At 39.8% G+C, this 17549-nt stretch overlaps 1 protein-coding gene across 1 annotated transcript in view; it reads left to right on the top strand.

The window, feature by feature from the left end:
• The window catches only part of SHC4 (SHC adaptor protein 4), a 118631-nt gene that overhangs the window by 34284 nt on the left and 66798 nt on the right, over positions 1 to 17549 (top strand). The window contains exon 2 of the mRNA XM_053594039.1: positions 1052 to 1122. Within this exon, the coding sequence (XP_053450014.1) occupies positions 1052 to 1122 (71 nt within the window). The remainder of the gene's footprint in view (positions 1 to 1051; positions 1123 to 17549) is intronic.

The following is a 17549-nucleotide window of genomic DNA, read 5'->3' as shown; positions in this document are numbered from 1 at the left end:
TTCTCTGGATGGCATCACTGTTCCCTCTGCTACCCTGGCTGGAAACGTCTGAGTGAGTCATCCCTGACTCATCCCTCTCTCTTATTCTCTATGTCAAATCAACTGCCGAATCCTGTAATATCTATTTCCGTGATGTCACTTGAATCTGTCCCTTCCTTCCTATTGCCACCATCCCTCCTCAGTGTGGGTTGACATTACTTCCCTCTCGACGGGATCATCCTAACTTATTCCTCACTATTAACTCATCTTCATGGTGCTTCTGACTTACAGCCTCCTCGAGCACTGATCTGGTCACAGCGCCCTCCTGCTAGCATTCTGACATGGCTCCTCACTGCTGCCACATGAAATATAAACTGTCTTTTAGCTTTACCAGCCATGACTCCTTTTCCAGTAGTCCATGTTCAAGCTCATCTTACTGATTACTGCTGTGGCACATGACTTTTTTCTTTTCTTGAATCCCCTTAATATTTAAATCATCCTGCAAAAGATTCTGAGATCTTCTATTACCCAGTTCTGTATCAGGTGCATTTGTATGCTTGTTGTATCTCCATAGAAGATCTGACATTCCTGTGTTATTTATCCCATGTTTATTTGTGTTTCCTCTAATATTTGGGCATTTGTATCTACCAAGCATGATTCTAAAAGCTTTATATGTATGAAATAATTTAGCTCTTATAATGATTCTAACTGTATCCCCACTTTACCAAAGACAAAACTGTGATGCAGAAAAGCTGAATAACTTGCTGAGGCTCTGTAACCAAGAAGCAGCAGAGCCAGGATGCAAATTCACGTGGTCTGGCCCCAGAACCCGTGTTCTTAAACACCACTGAATCCACATGCATCTTTGTTACCTGCAATCTTGATATTATAGCTTGGACTTAGCTGATGTCTTATAACTGAATCAAAGAAATGTCAATGGCAGGCAGAGTGTGCAAATATAACTTAATGTCAGGAGCTGATTTAAGGTGCTTCCCAGAAAGTCGCTATGAAGCGAAGAGATGGATTCGTGGTATGTTTTTCCTACTTGTTCTTTTTTTTTTTCTTATTCTAGTACATGGGCTGTATTGAAGTGCTGCAATCAATGAGGTCACTGGATTTTGGAATGAGAACCCAAGTTACAAGGTAAGAGCCCCCCAAATGGAAGGGGCTTTGAGGACTATAGTTTAAAGTCACAATCTTTTCTTTTACAGGAATTTCGTGTAAGTCTTCAAAGTTATTATGGGTTTTTTATTCATATGGCTAGGAGGTAGGACATAGCCCATTGACCTTGGATGAGTAGCTTTTATCTAGCATGTGAAGGATTTCCCAATTATGTGGCAGAGCATCTGTGTTTCATATGAGGACTAAGAAGATGATACAGTCTACCCAAATATCTGCTTCCCAGATACCAAAAGTATTTAAAATTATGCCTGGAAATATGACATTGCAGAATCTCAGACCTGTCAAGGAGATAGTCAAAAACAAGACCAGGCAAGAACTTTTGACATGGGAAAGCCCAAGCTCTCCCCATTTGTACCATCCTTGACATGAGAACCTACCTATTCCTTGTCTGGGTCTCTTTCCTCTACGTACAGTGAACTGGATGGAAGAATTGAACCGGAGGAGCCTTCCCCAGGGTGGCTCCCATAAACTTAGGGGAAGAAACCAGAATCCTTATTATGCAGAGCTCAAGTTAGGAGCAGAAACACAGGGTACGGTTCATTAAAGTCAAATTCACAGTGAGGATAGAAAGAAGAACAAGAGAGTGCTGATACTGGTAACTGGAGAAATTTTGAGGTGAGGGAGATTGAGGTGGGAGGACTGGATTGACACAAGCAGTTTAGAATGAAGATGGAGGCCTCTGTTGTATGTGGTGCCAAATGTGTCTCAGGTGCAAGCCCCAGTGCCTATCTGGACCCATGGTTGTAGACCCCTGTTCTGAAGGTGAATTTTCTCATTGTGAAGAGTAAACAACTTTTCCTAATGCTCATCGCATGGAATTCTAGGCCTAGAAAATGCGTCCAAAAAATGTGTCCAGAATTCTTTTTTCATACAATATAAATGACTATCCCATGTATTCCTAGGGTTCCATGGAATGTACTTGAGGAAATGTGGATTTGGACTCTTTGGCTGATGATGCATTCAAATCTGTCTTTCCAAACTTCTCTTCACCCTTGGTGTTCCCTCTGGAGTCAAAGAAATGAAATACTCTCAATACCTACCTCAGTTGCTGGCCAATGGCAGAGACTCAGTGGATATTTATTGAATAAATGCACAGCTTCGCCTGCCTACACTTCTAGTATTTGGAGGAGGCTACAAGATTTCTTTTCCACCTTAAGTCTACTCTTTTACATTCTCAGCCCCTTCAATTATCCTTCAGGAGACATGGTTTCTAGATTACTTCCTACCCTATGAGCCCACTTTGGACATAGTTCGGGCTTTCTTTTATGTTGATGATTCTTAATCTGGAGAAAACCCTTCCTTCAATCCTGAGCAGGCTTCATACAGATGGGAGAAAGAGGGCTGATAAGCCAAGTGCCTGGAATGGGTGGTACAGGACAAAGGAATTTCCACTGCCCTACCTGAAGTCAAAAGACTCCAGAGACTAGTGGTCTGAGGACCTTGTCCATGGCAGGGCTTGAAAACAGCGGAGTTGACTTCCATATGTCAAGGGCAAATATCAGTCTCCTTGCTTCAGAATTACATGCTCTAGGCCACCCTTCCTAACTTCCTGAACCATTTCCCTGGGGCTTGTAGAGTTTGAAATGCTGTGTCTTGGAACTCGTTGCATGTAGCAGCAGACCTGGGACCCCTCTACCTGAAAGGAGGAGGAGAAAAACTACCAAAATGTTAGATACAAGAGAAAAGATATAAAATAGGTTATCTCTTACCTTAAGGAATTAGCAAAATCTAAATTTACTGAACCCAGAAAAATTATCATTGCAGAATTCACCTTTGGGTTCCTTTAAGTAGTGAACTCCTTGCTGGCATTTGAAATAAAATTTGGTATGCAACAAAATTATTTTCATATTTTTCCCTAGGACCTCACATAAAAACAAAGGGTGATCCTTAAAATCTTCTTTGAAACTTTAGGTCCTGTGGGAGAGTCTACAAGTAGATATAAGTTTGGGTGTTAAAACACAAGAGCTCCTTTCTCCACATCTGTTTTCATAACTAGATGGAGTATTTTGTTTGAGTATGGGAACTTTAGGCCCTCCTTTGACCTTGATATTGGATGGGCACTTTCAATAAAGTGTGTATCTCAAAGCGAAGTGAGTGTTACTGCCCCAGAGATGATTACATTGTTGTTGTATGACCAGGATAAGTACGTGGCTCACTTTCCCTCCAGCCTATTTCCCACCCTGCTTCCCAAATTTTTACTCTTTATTTATTTATTTATTTATTTATTTTGAGACAGAGTCTCAAAAGAAGCACGGTAGAGTGCCCTGGCTTCACAGCTCAGAGCAACCTCAAACTCTTGGGCTTAAGCGATTCTCTTGCCTCAGCCTCCTAAGTAGCTGGGACTATAGGTGCCCGCCACAACACTCGGCTATTTCTTTTTTTTTTTTTTCTTTTTTTTGCAGTTGTCATTATTGTTTTAGCTGACTGGGTTCAAACCTGACAGCCTCGGTGTATGTGGCCGGCGCCCTACCCACTAAGCTATGGGCTCACCCAAATTTTTATTCTTCTTACTTCTCTTTCAGTTTTCCCTTTTTCTCTCTCTCCTTTCTTCCTTCAGCTTCTCTGTATTTTTGATGTTCAATCGCTGTTATTCAAGTTGTTTTATTACCAATTGTCCTGAATATTATCATGAATCGGTTTTCAATTTTTTCTATTTTAAAATTTCATGTATTCGTAAAGTTTCTTCATTTAGCTCATGGTCCTTTTTAATTCAAGAAAGAAGTTTCAGTGGACAAATTAGGATTCAAAAAGGAAGAACTTTATTTTGTGTGATCACAGCTATCTCCAGACATGTACCAGCGCACGTAAGATCACACAAGTGTGGATGCAGACAAATTAACATAACTAATTGCTGCTACGCATACGCAGCAATCAGAGGCTAATGTCCCATCCATGGTAAACATCTCACCATTTCTATGTTCCAAATAATAGGGACATGACAACATAAAATTCCTGGTAATAAAGGAAGTATTATGATTAATATACACCAGTGGGGTCAACATTTTGAAACGGTAGAAAGATAAAGTAGAATTCTTGTCTTTGTGAGAGACCTTTCTGCCAACTGTTTAGGGGCTGAATCCACAGACTGAGAACACAGAAAGTGCTCAAATAAGAGCAGGAAGAAAGAAAAAGGCAAGAGGCCGTTTACTTTCTCAGCAGTCGCTTGGACTGCATCCCTCTCATAGCTCTCATCACACTTCTCCACCTTGACTTAGTCCCTGGGGGAGCCCCTTGAGTGGCTTTTACTGTTGTTTCTCCGCTAATTCTCACTCAGGCATTCATCCCCTTGACTGATTCTGGACCAGATCTCAATTTTTAGTAAGGGACTATTCATGCAAAAGGGCAAAGGAGGAGGTTTTTCCCAACAGGAAAGAGAAACAAGATCATTAGGAAACAAAGGCTCATTGCCACAGTTGTCTTCAAAGTGTCTGGAACAGTATCAAAAGGACATAAGAGAAGGGGGAAAGAGAAACTCACACTAAGAATGATGCAGATGTTCTTTCTCATAAAAATCTTCTTGTGGTTTTAAAAACAAAGTTAAAGAAAATAAAAGACCCTGACCTAATTTGGGGTGGCGGTGGGGGGATGCAAACACATAAACACACACACAAGTCTGGTTGCTAAAATCCAAAACCCAGCTTCCCTCTGGTGAGTACCATCCACATCATTCTAAATCTTCCCTCTCCCCCCAAGGATGCCTCCTCCTTGGTGTCTAGCGAGGAACCTGCTCTGACACAGAAGGAGGAATAGGCACATCAGGGTAAACCCACACGTGGGGCTGGTGGGACAGGGCTTGGCCTTCGACCCTGAAGAACAAAACTTTGTATTTTGATCCCCAAGGAAATCGTAGAGAGGACATTTAGTTTATTGCCACAGTACATCATTTGCCCCAAGGGGCAGGGCACACTGTTGGCAGGAGGGACCACCAGCTCATTGTCTTAGGAGGACACTCTTCTATCACAGTATTTGGTGCCTTACCTTCATAATTCATAAGTGGTAACAAAATCCACTAGGCTAACAGTGAGGCAGGCAGCACAGGAGCTGCCCATGCCCGACTCAGGGCTCAGCTGGGAAGCAGCAGCTTGGACTAAGTTTGGCTCCTTGGTGTGATTTCCATTTTGGAGGGTCTATGAAAGAAAATGGAGAGCTATTAAAGAATGGGTGACAGGTGCTGTCCATTGGTTTTCTCTAGCTGATCTCTAGCTACACACTGTGCTTTATCTATGCCATGCCATTAGGGGTGGGGTGGGGAACCCCTGAGTAGTGCTGCTTTTTTTTTTTTTTTTTTTTTTTTAGCTGTTGCTATAGACAGTAAGCAGGGTATTGGTTGGTTTGTTACAAAGTAAAACAACAAAGAAGCAGAGATCATAATTCAGAGGATATTGTAATTGGACTAATTTCCTGTTTGTAATGTTATTGCTCTTGAGCAGTGATTCTGCAAATTTAATTCACTATCTTAGACATTTTGATTCTTTGCCTTCAATAAGACATTACAGGAAGTTCTTTAGCAACAAATGCTTATTTCTTTTGGGTGTGTGTGAGCAACCGTCAGTTGCAAAGCAGATCCAAGATGCTGCTGAACGTTTATATAAAGACCTATGCATGTGGTTTCGAAGAAATGTGACCAGTAGGAGAACATTTTATGTAGAGGTCAGATATATGTATATTAGGTAGCCAAATTAAGATGTGCTTGTTTGAAAACAGACTTGCATTTATCTAAATTTCCTGAGGATTGCAGGGACCGGATTGGTTACGGCTACACATGGGAAGTGTGTGTGTCTCCACTAAAACTTGAAGTCGTTGAACAGCGTATGTTGTATGGATTCTGTGTTGACTTGGGAATGAGACCACAGAATCAGGAGTAGGAATGTAGCTTCTTGGCATGTAAAATAAAGACCCCAGAGAGGGGGATAAAGGTCAAATCTATTAATTTGCTAGGTGGGAGAACCCTCCCCAGTGAAGTTTACTGGAAAGAGTGCTAAGGAGAAAAAAATTAGGGGCTTTTCAGTTCTAGTTCATGGTGATTGTGCTAAGCATTGAGAACTAGCACTGTAGCTAAGATGGAATGTACGCAGTTGGTTAAAACAGGTTTTACTGTTTGTTGGTCAGGAAGGGATATTAACCCCAGTAAAGGTCTGGTGTCCCAGGGTCAAGGTTCATGACATTTATCAGCTGGTACAATAAGACGTAACATTGATCTCTCTTAGGCAAGCCCTGGTGTAGGTGGAGATGTTTCCTTCACACGTGTGCAGATGTCCAGAACCCCTGGCTGGATGCTTGCTGTTCTATGTGTGTGAGTGTGTGGACAGTTGACCACTTCTGGTCTCGTGTCTCACCACTCCCCAGTTCTTCACAACCCATTTGAGACTAAGATCTCACTTCTCAGACATTTGGGATAATTCAGATAGTCAACTAAATTCCTTTTGGAAGTCTTCAAAGATCTAGTAATTAAAAAAAAAATCTGTTTACAATCAATTGGGAAGGGTTCTGATAGCATGGCAGACTCAAATGCAATGAGAGAGGGCATGAAAGTCAGTTGCCTGTTTTGCTCAGTCATTAGTACAATGCCTTTCACACAGCAGATGAACAGCTGCTATTTTGTTTAACAAGTGTGAGGTCAAGAAGTTTCGCTGCTAAGTCAACCCACAGAATGGGAAAAAATATTTGAAAATGGAGTATTTTATAAGGGGTGAACATCCAGAATATACAAAGCATCCTTACAACTCAACAACAAAGGACCCTATTTTAAAAATCAGCAAAGGACTTGAATAGATGCTTCTCTGAAGAAGATATACAGTCATACTGTATGATTCCACTTATAGGGGAGACCTACAGTAGTAAACTCAAAGACAGAAGGTAGAATGGTAGTTGCCAGGAGATGGGAGGGCAGAGTGGGGGAATTATTGTTTAATGCTTCTGGAGCTTCAGTTGAAAAGGATAAAAAAATCCCGGAGATGGGTGATGGTGGTAGTTGTATAACAATGTCAGTATGCTTAATGCTACTGAAAAGAACATTAAAAATGGTTAAAATGGTAAATTTTACAGTGTGTATATTTGTTACATTTTTTTGTTACATTTTTTTAAAGTATGTTATTACATGAGTATATTTCAGAAGTACAGAATATTCAACATTATATAAATTAACTTTATTTTGTAAAAAAAAGGGTAGAAAGCCAGTAAGTGGAGGATAACTGAGGCTTTAGGGCTTGAGTTTCTAGCAGGTCCCATGGCAAAGAGAATTTAGTAGTGGCCTCTTGTAATTTCTTAGAGGAGTGGTGGAACAAGACGGAAAAGGAGCTCCTAGCAGCCAGTATTTGTTAGCACTGTACAGAGCTTTTGCCTTCAGGTTCTCTTGTTACCCTTTTCAAAACAGGGAAAATTGATGCCCGGAGAAGGCAAATGACCATCCTAAGACCACACAGCTCTTTTGCTAGTGCTCAAATCCAGATACTCTCACTCCAAATCCTTTTCCTGTGGCACTTAACGTTTCCTAGGGATGCTGCTTTGGTTCCAAACTAACAAACTGCTTTTGCAGCTGTAAATGGTCTAATACGGGATACAATTAAGGGAATAAAAGCAGGCCTGAGTAGTCTTTAAAAATCACCAAATTACCATGATCATCATCATTGCTAATGATGTCAATACTCTGGGCAACATCTAATTCTTAAATTTTTTCCCCTTTTTTTCTGAATATAAAAAGTAAGTCTGGCTTATTATGGAAATTGGTAAGTAGGATAAAAGAAAGGAAAAAAAAAAACAGACAAATCATTGGTGATAACCAATAGTAAAAGTTTGATGTGTGGCTTTTCTTATCAGATGTAAAACCTAAAATGGGAATGTATGGTACATACTGATTGGTAACATATTCATTATTATATTACATTGAATATGTATTCGTAATTCATACATATTATGTAACATTATTATGCACATTTTCTAGGTCATTAAATCTCAGACTTTGGTCTGAGCTTTAAGGTGGAAGGAATAATGTTAAGTGCATATACTTGCCATGGGTATATTTATTAAGAACCTTCTGGGCTTTAAGTAACATTTTGTACTTAAAATACAAAATGACTTCCTAGCTTAAAGTAAAATGACTTCCTAGCTTAAACAAAAAGGGAAATTTCTTGAAAGGATCGTGAGGCAGCTCATGGAATGGAGGGGGCAATGGCTAATCGAGCCAACAGGGGACAGGGGCCAGGGCTCCCGAGGCCTCAGCAGAGGGATGACATCTCTGGGTCTCTCAGTTTCAAAATATTAAATTCCCAGGAAATACGGCGGTAAGGGCCTAATCCTTGGACCAGGACAGTGGTGTGTGGCGGCAATATGGTAGTTCTGTGGTACTCACGAGTTGGAAGGAGGAGTGGCTAGGAAGAAGGGGAAGAGGATGAGGATGTGGAGGAAGAAGATGGAATCTGGAGGGGAAAGGAGGCTTATAAAATGAAGGTAGTAGATTCAGTAATAAATAGATATTCACCTCAAAAAGAAATGAAAAAATTGTCAATTTCTTTGGACACTTTACAAAAACGATACTAAAAAAAGATACTGAAAAAAGAAACTAAAATGCTTCATTAAAACAAAGCAATACTAAAAAAAATACTAAAAAAAAAACCAAAATGCTTCATTAAAATTTAATGTTTGCAAAATTGTAAGTCAAATCTTTAATGCCATTACAGCAATGTGTTAAATTTAGAACATAGTTCGTTGGGCTGTATTTTTACATGATGGTTGGATATTTCTAGAAACCTTGAGGCTCATGTGTAAGTACTGCATATACTTACGCCCCCTTTTGTAGGGATCAGGGCATTGTTTTTGTGTCAGATATTTATAGAGGTTTACACAATGGTCACAGTTTTTGTTCTGTGACAAGCTGTTGACAGTATTTATATTTCATTTGCTGAGGAGTCCTTGGTCAGGAATGAAGCTCCCAATTATAGCATTTTTTTCCCCCATGGAAAATATGATCTACTTTATGAAGTGGTTTAGCTAAAATTATATTTCAGCTAAAAGCAAGACCTGCTAATTCATCCATATAAATGTATAGAAACTTACAGATGTGTGGATATTATTACACAAACACACACCCTTGATCAGCCACCTAAGTGAGACTAGCTACATATTTGTCCATGCCTATGAATGGATGGTAGTGGATAACCTCAAGTGTTTGAAGAAACAAGTTAGTTCAGAGACCAAGACACATGAATGTTAAAGCCTGTGAAGGTGAGAGAGACTCCAGTGTTTTTAGCTCTGACCACTGAATGAAATAGCTTTCTCCAGTGATTTCTTCCCAGGCCTTCCATACCATCCTTACCAACCAGAGTCAAATGAGAATACATTCTAGTGGATCCTTTTGTTTTCCCTTAAGACTGGGCTTCTAATTTTGATTTTGAAAATTCTGACCAGCCTTTCGTCTGAATCATTTTACCATTTGAGTAAATCATTGTTCCTGGAGGCTGCTACAGGTATATGGCAGCTTCTGAGAAAGCTCAGAGTGTTCCCCAGGGTGTCTGGGCTGGGTAGGATTGGGTCCCCTAAGGTTTCAGTGGACCAATCATAAGGGCTCTGCCATTCATCATCTTTGGGCTTGAAAATGTTACCTGGAAGCCTAGTTCATGGGGCTAGTCGGTTTCAGAGCCACAATATCTGGGACATAATTGGGTTGATAAATATTTACTGAATATTGGAGAGGTTTCTCAGCTTCTGAGGCCTAGATCACAGATCTTGAGATGATCCGGAGGTCTTGAAGGCACCACTGTCACTCCTTGTCAGCAAAAAGCAGAAAAGTCAGAAAAATCTTATAGAATCTAAAACAGGCGTCCTTAAACTTTTTAAACAGGGGGCCAATTCACTGTTCCTCAGACTGTGGGAGGGCCGGACTATAATTTAAAAAAAAAAAAAACTATGAACAAATTCCTATGCACACTGCACATATCTTATTTTGAAATAAAAAACAGAATGGGAACAAATACAATTCACACCTCTTCATGTGGCCCGCGGGCCACAGTTTGAGGACGCCTGATCTAAAACATAGGATCTGACACCCTGTACTAGGCCAAATTAGGACGCTCTTAGACCATTGGGTCAAATCCCTGGCTCCACAGTAGTGTTTGGCATATACACATCATCAAGGTATATTTTTGAAGAAAAGAGTAAAATTAAACTCACCAAATTTACCAAAGACTTCAGTTTGGTTCAGAACAGCCTTGAGATCCAAGAAGTTGTCAGGCGTCCTTAAACTGCAGCCCGCAGGCCTGTATTTGTTCCTGTTTTGTTTTTTTACTTCAAAATAAGATATGTGCAGTGTGCATAGGAATTTGTTCATAGTTTTTTTTTTTAAACTATAGTCCGGCCCTCCAATGGTCTGAGGGACAGTGAACTGGCCCCCTGTTTAAAAAGTTTGAGGACCCCTGAATGAAGAAAAGGATTTCTCAATCACATGGAACCGGCTGAACTTCAACTACTTTCTAGTGAAATGGATCAAACATAGTTTTCAAATATTAGGAAGCAATCGACAGAGCATTTTATTATTAACTAATGGCTACTATTATCAACATTGTCATCATCCAAAATTGAACTTTTATAAAATAGATAATACTATCAATCCTCTTTTATGCAAGAGATTACTGAAATTTAGAGAAATTAAGCAATTCAAGCAATAGTGGGGAGACTGGAAACCAGATCTACCTGTCTCTTGTGCATCATGCATCAAAGTCAGAGAATTTTAAGGAAAAAATCTTGAGAAAATGCTGAAAGGCAGAAGTGACAGGTTAAGGAACTGTTTAATCCTTATGTTGGAATTTGGCTTGGGTTTAAGAGGCCAGGTTTCTTGTTTGTGAGTTCTCGCTGGAAGAATGTCATGAAGACACTCATAAATCTGTTGGAGTGGACACTTTCATGTCCTTTTCTGATTTCTATTAGGAAGAAAAAAATATTAAGACAGTAGTTCTCAAACGTTAGTATGCAAGGGCTTTTAAAACATGTGTTGGTCAGGAGCAGTGGTGCTTGCTTGTCATTCTAGTGACTTGGGAACCTGAGGAGGGATGACTGCTTGAGCCCAGGGGTTTGAGGCTGCAGTGTGCCATGACCACATGTGTGAATAGCCACTGTGTTTCAGAATGGGCAACATAGTGAGATTCCACCTTTAAAAAAAGAACCAAACAAAAACAAAGAATGTTGGAGCCCTCTCCCAGAGTTTGGGAATCAAGAATTTGCATGTTGGCCAGGCTCAAGTGGCTCACCCGGTAATCCTAGCACTTTGGGAGGCCAAGGCAGAAGGATGGATCCCTTGTGCTCAGGGGTCTGAGACCAGTGTGAGTAAAAGTGAGACTCTGCCTCTACTAAACATAGAAAAAAAAATAGCTGGTGTCATGGTGGGAGCACATAGTCACACCTACTCAGGAGGCTGAGGCAGGAGGATGATTTGAGCCCAGGAGTTTGAGGTTGCTGTGAGCTAGGCTAATGGCCATAGAACTCTAGCCTGGGGCAACAGAGTGAGATTCTGTCTCAAAACAAACAAAAAAAGAATTTGCATGTGTAATAAGTTCCCAGGTGATGCTGATGCTGCTAGTTTTGGGACCACACTTTGACACCCACAGGTGCAAGGGAAGCCTATCCAGTGATTTCAAAATGAGGTCTCCAGTTGGACCAAGGATCACATGAAAACCCTTTATTTTTCAGCAAGTGACTCCCCCCCCCCAGAAAACCCAAAAAGCATCCAGAAACTTTTATAGTTTTGTGTTTGTTTTTAAGAAAGGAAAATGGGAATATTGGGGAATGCTAGAGCAGTGGGTTTTAATTCTGCTACATCCTAAGTAGCCAGAAAAATGAATGATACAGCTCCTTTTCGAGTGAGCTAGAGGGGAGGCACCCAAACTTCATTAAAAAGTAATCTTGTCTAGAAAAAGCCCTTTCACTGATGAAAAGAGATCTTCATGGCCACAAGAAATGCAGCAATTGTTTCATTTGTCTACCTGCCAGGCAGATTTGTTCCGTTTCCTGTTGGTATTCTCCCTAGGAAAGCTGAGAAATGCCTCCTAGAATAAGTGCACAGCTCTGTCCCCTTTAATAATGACGTGTGATTGAGTTGTAGCTATGGTGCTGTACTTATTCTGGGAAATTGGTATTTTCACATAGTGTATATTTCAACAATAAGAGGCTGAGTCTTTTTGATCCAGATCATCTGTGTCACTTACGAGCAATTCTCTGAAAATGATTTTTTTATCATCGTCTGTGACAGCACAGATTCTTAAAAAGGAAAGCCATTATCTAGTTAAGCGTCTATGCAAATGTGAGGTGGCATAAGGCTTCCAGTGACTTGTTCACAGGTTCTAGACTGGATCTAGAAATAGATTCTGAGATGAAGAGTTGAGTGTAGAAGGTTAACTGGGAGGACTCTCCAGATCAACACCCGAGGGAGTGAAGGACTCGGGGCCAGGCAGGGGGACATGCTGAACAGTGATGGAGTCACAGAGAAGGCCCCTGCAGATCCCATGGGCAGTTCTGCTGCTTCCAAATTGTCCCATATTGGGGTAAGGGGACCAGTACTTGGAACCCCATATTAACCAGTCAAGTCATGGCATGCCTGCTGCCTTGGGGGGGACATATGCATGGCCAAGGCAATTCCTCTCAGGACAGGACAATTTCTGCGGAAGGAACTCAGTTGTGACCCATTAGCAGTGGAACTGGGGGAATGAGTACCTCTGTCCTGGAGGGGTTTATATAGGGAGACCAGAGTCATGTTTTGTTTCAATGATGTAGAGATACTACTCAGTCCACGTGGAAATACTACTGACTCAGCCCAGGTTTTATACCTGCAACAAGTTATAAGTATTGTTAACCGTATTTGTGCAAATGCAACATGGTGTCTTCAGTTTCATAACATGCTAAAGTTAAATGGTGAGGTATTTGGTGTGGATATCATTCCAAGGTGCGTTGGCTATTGTAGGGACAGGTATTAGCCAAAATTTTATCTCTGCAAGAACAGATGTTACATTTTCTGAACAACAAACTCGGCAATGTGAATTACTGAAAGAAAGTTTTTGTAGGAATGCAGCATTTCTGTGCGATGTCATGTCAAATCAAAATGCCTCGAATATTTTTTTGCAAGGTAAAACTAAGTCTATGTATCACATGTGGCAAAAAAAATACAAGAATTTTAAGAAAAGCTTTTTCTTCAAAACACTTCTTCAAATGAAAATTTTGAATGAACATTTCCCCCAATTAGCAAAGGTCATAGATGAGCAGGATTTTAATCATTTGAAGAATACAAGGTGTTTTAGACCTATTAATTGGAGAATACAAGGAAAGTTTCACTGACTTTGACAATCGTGACATCACACTCAAATTAGTATTTCAGCCTAGTTGATATCAGTGAGGCATGTAAAGAGCTATGATGGAATTGAACAAGCTCTTAGTAGATGACATTTTAAAGTCATTGTTTTATGCTAAGGAAGATCCAACTGAAATGTAGAAAATGCAGTAGAATATTCACACCTTTGGCAACATGCTTGAAAATGTTTTCTTGCTTTTCAAATATGTATTGCTGCGAATCTACATTCTACCTAACCCAAATCAAGATGCCCGTAAGGTCACAATTGGCTTATACTCATCTAGAGGATCAACTGAAACTGCAGACCGCCATGCTGCAACCAAATACTCACATGTTTTCCAACAAAAAGCAGACACAGCGAAGTCATTAAAAGGTTAGTTAACTTTAAAATCAACAAATAGTTTTCATTTTTTAATTACTAAGTACAGCAGTCAGATTTTTACAAAATAATGTACATTTTTAAGTGTATCTGATTGAAGTTTCTTGAACACAGCCTTGTTTGATTATAGCTAAATTGATGCACTCTCCCAACATGAAAATGTTCCCCACCCTGTTCTAGAGCAAGGGTCAGTGGACCACAGTCTACAGACAAAGTGCAGCCTACTACCTGATTATTTTTTTCTACTATGTGATTTTGATTTTGCCATCTTGCCGGTGAGAATGGTTTTGATCTTTCAAAATTGTTGGGGGAAATATTAAAAAAAAGAAAAGAACATTTGGTGACATGTGAAAACTGTATGGAATGGAATTCAGATTTCAGTGTCCATATGTATTATTGGCACAGAATCACACCCTGCGTCTGTGTACTATCTATGGCTGCTTTTTAAGCTACCATAGCAGAGTTGAGTAGTTGTGACAGAGACCATCCAACCACAGAGCCTAAAATATTTCCTATCTGACCCTTTTCAGAAAAGGTTTGCCAACTGCTGCTATAGAATGATTTTCAACCTCAGCTCTGTTGGAAACAGAGCGGAAAACTTTTAAAACTCCCAATCCCCAGTCCCCATCCTACACCAATTAAATCAGAATCACTGGAGTGAGACTCAGTCTTCAGTAGTTGGTAATGTTCCCAGTGTTTGTCCAATGTGCAGCCAAGGCTGGGAATCACTGCCGAAAGCATGAATGTACTTTGAGGGGTACATGGACTAGGCCTCTGCTGCCAGTTTGCCAGACGAAAAGAGAATTCAGGCCACTATCTTACCACCTTTGTGTGCAAGGGGTAGTGTGAGCAAGATGTCCAGAGCCTCCAGATGCCCTCTGGTTAAAACCCTTCCCTATGAGGAAGTAGGGATAAAGACAGAGAGGGGAAGAGAAGATTTTACCAAATGTCTATCCCAGTACTTAGAGTGACTACATTGAAAGCAAATTTTCCCTAAGATGGCGTATCATCAAATATACAGCCAGTATAGCCTGGAGGAACAGGAGGCCTGTTCCTTAGCATACAGTAACGCACCCAGCGAGTTGAAGCTGTAGAGCACAGAACCAGTCAGCCAGTGCTATGAATTCAAATAGAAGGTTTAATGAGCTGTGTGACCCAGGAACTCTCTCATAGGGGAGGCTTGTTAAACTGCAGATTTCTATACCTGCCCCATTCTTATAAAATCAAAATCTCTAGGAACAACCTTAGAAATCTACATTTTAACCAGCACCCAGTAGATTCTTAAGAACACGGAAGTTTAATAACCACTTACCTAAATGGTTATGGCTTACTGGCAGATGTGAGGAACAAAGTTGTCCTACCATTACTTGCCATGGGGAACTTAACTGGCCAGGCCAGTTATCCATTCATTCTAGAATGGATGGAGGGCACACAGGCACACATAAATGGACTTCCCAGATAAAATCTGTAGCATAAATGCCAGGTGGCCTTTATAAGAACCAGAGTTATAGGCATTACATCAATTGCTGTCTTAATATTATAGACACCTCTATGACAAACTGTATTAAATATCTTAAAAGTACCAAATCTTCTTCAAAGATAAGACTAATTTTTGAAAGTAGATTCACACCATTAGAGTAAAATGGGGTGAAAGCATGGATAATTATGTTTGATCTGTTTTGTTTTTTAATAAAACGAGCTTTCGAAGCACCACATTGCCTGAGTTCAAATTATACTACCAGGGTTAAAGTAACCAAAACAACATGGTATTGGTATAAAAATAGACCTAGATCACATCACTGACCTAGATCAGCGAAACAGAATAGAAAACCCAGAAATAAACCCACATCCTTACAGCCAACTCACCTTTGGCAAAGTTAACAAAAATGACCAGAACATACACTGGGGGGAAAGACTATTTATTTCAAAAAACAGTGCTGGGAAAATTGGGTTACCACATGTGTAAGAATGAAACTGGACCCTTATCTTTCACCACATACAAGAATCAACTCAAGATGGATTGTAGAATTGAATGTAAGAGCTGAAACTATAAAAATACTAGAAGAAAAGTTAGGTAAAACTTTTCTGGACTTTGGTCTAGGCAGAAGATTCGTGACTAAAACCTCAACAGCACAGACAACAATAATGAAAAACAGAACATAGACAAATGTGACTTTATAAACTGCCAAGCTTCTGCACAGCAAAGGAAGTATTCAACAGAGTGAACAGACAACCTGCAGAATGGGAGAAAATATTTGCAAACCATACATCTGGGAACTAATATTCAGAATTTATAAGGAACTCAAACAACTCAACAACAAAAAGTAAATAATCCCATTAAAAAATGGGTTAAGGATGTGCACAGACATTTTTCAAAAGAAGACAAACAAATGACCACCAGGCATATGAAAAAAAATGTTCAACATCACTAATCATTAGAGAAAAGCCAATTAAGACCACAATCAGATATCTTATTCCAATCAGAATGGCTGTTACTAAAAATGCAAAAAAAAATAACAGGTATTGGAAAGGATGCATAGAAAAGGGACCTCTGCTACACTGTTGGTGGGAATGTAAATTAGTGCAGTCTTTATGGAAAACAGTATGGATATTTTTCAAATAAGTAAAAATTGAACTATCAGATGATCCAGCAATCTCATTACTGGGTATTTACCCCAAGGAAAAGAAATCAATATGTAAAAAAGATACATGTACTCTTATATTTATCACCATACTATTCATAATAGCAAAGGTACAAAATCAATGTAAGTGTCCATCAATAGAGGCTGGATAGAGAAACTGTGGTATCTATACACAATGGAATACTATTCAGTCATAATAAACAATGAAATCATGTTTTTCACAGCAACATGGAGGGAACTGGAGGCCATTTTTTTAAGTGAAAGAACTCAGACATGGGAAAAACAAATACTCCACGTTCTAACTTATAAGTGGGAGCTAAATAACATATGTACCTGGAAACAAAGTGTGGAATGACAGACAGTAGAGACTCAGAGAGGTAGGGGGAAGGGGAGAATGAGGGGAGGTTGCTTGGTGGATACAACGTTGTGTGCATTGCTTCAATGACTTCACTGCAATGCAATATATCAGTGTAGAAAAACTGCACTTGTACCCCATGAATATATACAAATAAAAAGTAAATTTAAAAATAAGTTTAGAAAACGAGTTTTTATTCTTAAGTGACCACATCGTGTACCAGTATACTCTTTAATTCCAAAGACACACTTTCACAATATTTTGAGTATTTTGTTTAAAGCAGGGTTGTTTGAAAGAAGCCCATTGTATCCCAGAGTAAAGAAGGACAAGCTTTTAGATGTAAAAATTCCAGTGTATTTTGTACGAAACCAACTCTGTTTCTCTATTGTCATTTTTGCAAATTTTAACTACTTTCCAAGTCTAGAAGCTGTCAGTGTGTGGGCGTAGGTGTTTAAATTTTGAGATACTTGATCCTATTATAGGAAATCATTGTGGAGACAGGAGAAAATCAGCATTTCATTTCTGTTAATTATGGAAACTTGAGGGGGAGATGTGATACTCTGACAGAATGGTCTTTCACTTCAGTCCAGTGTAATTAATGTGTCCACATTTGCATCACAGCCAAAGGGCAGAATCACAAGAGTAGACAGAACAACTCATGTCCTGTGACTGCTGAGCTGGGTC

The sequence above is a fragment of the Nycticebus coucang genome, chromosome 6, assembly GCF_027406575.1.
Source record: "Nycticebus coucang isolate mNycCou1 chromosome 6, mNycCou1.pri, whole genome shotgun sequence".
Taxonomy (NCBI): Eukaryota; Metazoa; Chordata; class Mammalia; order Primates; family Lorisidae; genus Nycticebus; species Nycticebus coucang.
The sequence above is the reverse complement of the archived record's forward strand: the minus strand, read 5'-3'. Positions and strand labels throughout refer to the sequence as shown.